We start from the raw sequence: 6000 nt of genomic DNA on the forward strand, positions 1-6000 counted from the left end.
CAAAAGAATAAATAATCTGACCTCACCATCCTCACTCCCTCTGATCTCCTACTGTCATTTCCCTTGACTTATCCCAACTAGAATCCACTGGCAAGAAAGCCCATTGTTACAGTCGATATAGGTCAGGCTCCTGTCAAAGACCAAGATGAGAAGAGTGGAGGATAGATCTGGAGGAGCAAATAGAAAATATCCAGCACAATAGTCACTGAGTAAGTGAAAGAATATGACCGCAGACTGAAAGCAGATTTGTGTAATGGAGAGCATAGCAAGCAAAAGGAACAGAATGTACTAAGGCCTGTGGCAGGAATGAGCATAAAGTCTCCTAAGAAGGCCTGTTTTCAGGCAGAAGGACCTGGCGGAAGGCTACCTCAGCTAGTCAGAAGGGTGATCGTGTTCCAGTCATAGTCAAGGAGAAAGAGTAGAGGTCATGAAGATCAAGAGTGAAAAATGTCAGATGTGTGGGGTGACATGGAGGCCAAGAAATAAGAAAGAGGCCCGAATGCAGAAGACAAGGAAGCTTGAGTGAAACGTTACAGGCTATGAATCTTGAATAAGCCAAGGGCATCCTGAGCTCATCCTCTTTGGGTGCTGCCTTGTGATGCAAGAGCATTTCCAGAGTCCAAATGGCAGACAAAAGTCTTAGGCCTTTCCTGAAGATATTTTAAAGTGATGTTGAAATTAAAAGACTGCTATCTTGGGCCATCGTATTCAGTCATTTAGACAACAAATATTTATTAATGGTTTTTATGTTTCCTACTGTGCTCACTAGGTTCTGAGAGATGATGTGATTCCTGTCTTTGGTAAGCTCACAGGCTAAGCAGGAAAGACAACCATGTAAATAACTGCTTGTCATATCCTGTGATAAGTGCTGTTAGAGAGTGACATGCCGGGTGCCAGAGAACCCAGCCTACCCTGACTGGGGAATCAGGGAATGCATCCCTGAGATATGAGATTTGAGCTAGGTCTTGAAGGATGTTTCCCAGGTAGAAAAATGAGAGGAGGGAATGTTATCTAGGGGGAATGTATTGATCAGTGGATGCCAACTACTACTAAAACGATCTCTAAATCTCAGCTGTTTATCATAATAAAATTTATTTCTTGCTCATGCCATGTCCAATGTGTTCTGAGTGGCTCTTCCCAAAGTGGTGATCCAGAGATTCAGGCTGTTTTCATCTTCAATGCAGGGAAGGTGTGCTGGACCTTTAACCACCTTGGCCCAGAAGTGACACTCGTCACTTTGCCTCACATTCCACTGGCCATGCATGTAGATGCAAGGGGGTGGAGAGATGTAGTCTTGGGTAGGCAGCTGCTTCCTGGCAGCTGCATTCTGGGAGAGCGCGAACATTTGGTATGGGGTGATGGCTTCCACTGCCACAGGGAATTGCACATGAGGGAGCACAGAATGAAGTAAAGGGACGTGATTCCTAGCCTAGGGTGTGTGTGGAAGAAAGGAGAGGAGTACAGAAGAAGAGACCAAAAAGGTCAGTCATTACTGCATGGCTCAGGACTAAGGACAACATACCAGAGAGACCTTCTCCTTCTCCTCCAGATGTGTGGAACTATTAGAAGTGTGATATGGCCAGATTTGCATGTCTTCACAGTACACTCATTTCTCTTTTTATTTTCTGTACAAAAAGAGAGTGAGAGTTGTGCTGAGAGTTAAACACTGGATTTTCATCCTAACTCTGCCAACTGCTGCTTACCAACCTTGCTACCTACTTGGGCTGGCTACTTAGTATCTCTGAGCCTCAGCTTATCAATAAAATGGGCACAAAACTATATGTACTCTCTATTCCAGAGAAGCATGAGGATCAAATAGATAATGTCAGGCAAACATCCTTTGGCAACTGTAAACTGCTCTACATATACAAGGGGATTTAGTTACTCTATTTTGCCTCTGCCTGAGGGGAGATATTTTTTCCCAGAGCATGAAAGTATAACTCAATGACTGCTAAGTTCCTGAAATATATCCACTTCTGTCATGATCTACCAATGGTAGAATAAGAAATGAGCTCAATATTACCTCTATAAGAACAAATAAATACAATTAGAGGCAGTTCCAATGCTTCCTAAGGTGCCATGTAAGAAAGCATAATGGAATTACCTGTGTTAATGACTTTTCTTCTTCCACAGTCTTGGAAACCACAGATGGAAAGGGCTGAGGTAGTATATTTCCATTAGAGCCTAAGTATTTGCTTTGACTCTTAGGGTTTTTTTTCCCACAGAATTTATCCTTGGTCTTCCAAGGCTTTGTTTTCCAGAGTTGCATGGCTTATGTAGAGAAAGGGAAATGTCCCTCTACCTCCTCACTGTGTCTTCCCATTGCATGACTGAAAATTTACTTGTTAAGATTTTTTAATATCCACATAAGTGGGCAGCAGATGGACTTATCTGGACAGTGCTAGCAAAAGATTGGATTCTTTTTCAAGGCCTAACTCTGTTTTGAAATAGCCAAATGATTAAAGTTACTTTGGCTTGCATTTTTAGAAAATTTTCTCAGCTTATAATTTGTCACTACTTCTCTAGATACGGCCTGGGTCTGTTAAAGTATCTTTTTACCAAATGGACCAATTTTCCAAAAGCCCAACCGCATAAGGCTCCCTCCCATCTCTGTCTTTTTCTTTCTCCCAATTTCCTTTCCCCCATCTCTCTGCTAATGGTGAGATGTTCCTTTAGTTTTTAGTCTGCAGCATCACGAGAACTGGAAAACACTGCTCTAAGATGTGCTTCGTGCCATCTTAATAAATTAGATACAGAACTTCATTTACACATTTCCAGGGCACCTGTTCCCAGAGCATCCAGGTGCAATTTCCATTGTCTCTTAACTTTGCATCCATACCCTGGGCTGAACTTGAAATTTAGAGTGTTGTATTTTAATCAAAGAAAGTTCTAGAAAGGTTCTTCTGAATGTAGTGCATTTTTCTTTGCGACCGTGGATTGCATTCTCCAACTTAACAGCCTCCATTTCTTAAATGGCAGTTGTGAGCATTCTTACAACAGACCATGGTCACATGAAGACGATGTATTTACTGGGGAGGATGAGGAAAAGAGAATACTGTTATTTCTAAAAGTATAGACAGCCTGATAGCCAATTTTGGAGTCTGGGTGACATTTTAAATTGGTAATGCTCCTAATTACCCAAACCCTAGGAAACCATATGGAATACAGCCACAGCTCTAGATTAATATAAGTGAGCACTGTGAACCCATTACTAACAGCATGTTCTCTTAGAATAATGGCACAGTATCTGTGTCATCACAGTGTGATATTGCAGCTAAAATGCACACACACACATCTTAATAATTCTTGTTTTTTGGCAAATTTTTCCTGCTATAATTTTTTAACTTTTCTAATTTTTCCAACAAACATACTGCTTTGTTTCCTTGCCAACCATTGTCTATTGGTATTGCCATGTTGAAATGTCAGTTTTATAGAAGACAAATGTCAGCAAGCAATGTATGATAATAAAAAACATGAGCATGAAGGCAGATATGTTCAGAGTCAACTCTTAGCCTCCCTATTTATTGCCAGCTGAACTTGAGGTGGTTGTTCAGTGTCTCTGATTTTCAGGGATTTTTTTTAACCTATTACACGGGCATAAAAATGTGGTCTACTCATATTGTTATTGTGAGGAGGTAAAGCCAAGTAAAATGTCTTGTTCAAAATTAGTGCCAAAAGATGCTGAGACTAAAAGGCATCAATGAAACATAAATACAGTAACTCGAAATTTCAATGATCAGGCTGAGATTCGAGCCTTAGCTTCAGCAGTGCTTGGAGAAAGGGGCTGACCACATACCATCCACCCCTTGCATGCAGGGTTCAGTGTTGACCTTTTTGTGCCAGTAAATGGCGGTTTTCTTGACCTAAGATCCAGATCTGAACACAGAGAGTGGAAGAAAAATTTAATCACTCCACTACCTTCATCTGCTCCTACCCTCCAGAGAAACCTCCCCAACTTTATGGAGGGGGCCTGGTATAAAAGCACACACCTCACTTTTGAATTTTTCAAGACTATCTTCGGTGATTTCTAAACTTAGATATATCATTCCAAAAATTACTGGCCACATTTTTCGTTTGTTTATGCTGATAGAATTGGTGGAGCAAGCTCATTTGTGACACTACTTCTCCTGGCCCTAAGCATCCTCAAAGCAGTCCATGTTACAAAGAAACTATCATAATAGCAATAATTTGTGAAACATCAATTATATACCAAGTGCTTTGCATGCTTTCATATTATTTAATCTCTACATCCAATTCTAAGAGTGTTTGTTATTAACCCCATTTAACATGTGAGAAAAACAAGGCTCATGGAGATTCATAACCTTGCCAAGGTAAGGCCACTAGAAATAGCAAAGCTAGTATTTTAATAAGTCTGACCTCAACACCCAAAGCTGGCTTTGTGCCAGTAGCCAAGCACTTGTTTGTGTTTTCACACTTTTTTTTTTTTTTTTTTTTTTTTTTGTCTTCTTTCCTTTCAGGTGGTTCTAGATGTTGGTTGTGGATCAGGAATCCTGTCATTTTTTGCCATACAGGCTGGAGCTAGGAGAGTTTATGCAGTTGAAGCCAGTTCAGTAGCACAGTATGCTGAGGTAAGTGATTGTAGTTTTAAGGCAGTTAATAAGTGGGTCTTTAGTATACTTCAGGGTACCCAGTGATGGAGTCTTCCAGGTAGGTCATTTGGAATAATTTTTTTTTTAACCAGTGATATGGTTTGGCTGTGTCTCCACCCCAGTCTCATCTTGAGTTGTAGTTCCCTTTATTGCTAGTGTTGTGGGAGGGAGCCGGTGGGAGATAATTGAATCATGGGAGCAGTTTTCCCATACTGTTCCATGGTAGTGAATAATTCTCACAAGATCTGATGATTTTATAAGGGAAAACTCCCTTTTGCTTGGCTCTCATTCTCTCTTGTCTGCCACGATGTAAGACACGCCTTTCACCTTCTACCATGATTGTGAGGCCTCCCTAGCTACATGGAACTGTGAGTCCATTAAACCTCTTTTTCTTTATAAATTACTCAGTATTAGGTATGTCTTTATCAGCAGTGTGAAAATGGACTAATAAAACCAGTCTCTAATTTTTGCTGTATTGGAATGTTACCGCCAATCAAGCTTGATTTCCCTGTAGTGATTGATATGAAAAAATTAATTTTTTAATTGTCATGATATTGAAATTGTAGCAAGATCTTCTCCCTTCCCATCCACTGGGTGGCAGATGGAGCTGGGGCAGAGGAAGGGAGACATGAATGTTTTCTTTAATTATCCGGGTGAGAAGTAATGTTTCACTGCAGCTAGATTTATTTTTTTCTTTTTAAGTGTTGTAATGACAATAACTACACCATTCTAAATTTTACTTTTGGTTTAAGGGGCTGTTGCTACATGGTTGTAGTAAGAGGAAGAGACGGATTTCTGTGTTTCAAGGAGCTTTTTAAGATTTCAGGTTCTGATTGGAGGAGAGGGAGAAGATTTGTTTTAAATGTAGTGCTCTATTATCTTTATGAAATGTGTACAAATATTATAAAATAAGTCAAAGTCAAGATTCAGGTAATAATGGCTTTCAGTAATATTTGGATGTAATAATAACCCAATCAAACTGCAGAATTGGATATGTGTGCACCCGTGTGAACAGGGTAATGCGCTTGTCATTCATACCTGGAGGAGGCCAGAATTTTAATGAGGGGTAGGATGACAGATAGAGAGGAAAGCTTGGCTGCTGCTTCAGATGAGCATCATGAAACCCTCCTCCAGTCCGGACAACTGGTACCTCTGAGTGATAGTTGGTTTTGGCGTAAGTGAGCAAAGAGGAACCCAGAGACAAGTAAACAACTCTGGCATGTTTGGAGGGAAAGATTGTCAGAGTCTAATGGCTTGGTATGTTGTTGTATTTTCTTTTCTTTTTCCAGCAAGTCCTGAAGAAAATATTTTCAGTCATTTTTTTCTTTACCAATTCTTAAATGTCATTTTTATTGAATATTGACTACATGCCAAATAATATTTGTGGATA

General features: G+C 40.1%; 1 protein-coding gene across 1 annotated transcript in view; it reads left to right on the forward strand.

The window, feature by feature from the left end:
• The window catches only part of LOC105508497 (histone-arginine methyltransferase CARM1-like), a 281427-nt gene that overhangs the window by 183015 nt on the left and 92412 nt on the right, over positions 1 to 6000 (forward strand). The window contains exon 6 of the mRNA XM_011937360.1: positions 4479 to 4589. Within this exon, the coding sequence (XP_011792750.1) occupies positions 4479 to 4589 (111 nt within the window). The remainder of the gene's footprint in view (positions 1 to 4478; positions 4590 to 6000) is intronic.

This window comes from Colobus angolensis, unplaced genomic scaffold (assembly GCF_000951035.1).
Source record: "Colobus angolensis palliatus isolate OR3802 unplaced genomic scaffold, Cang.pa_1.0 Scaffold162, whole genome shotgun sequence".
NCBI classification, from domain to species: Eukaryota; Metazoa; Chordata; class Mammalia; order Primates; family Cercopithecidae; genus Colobus; species Colobus angolensis.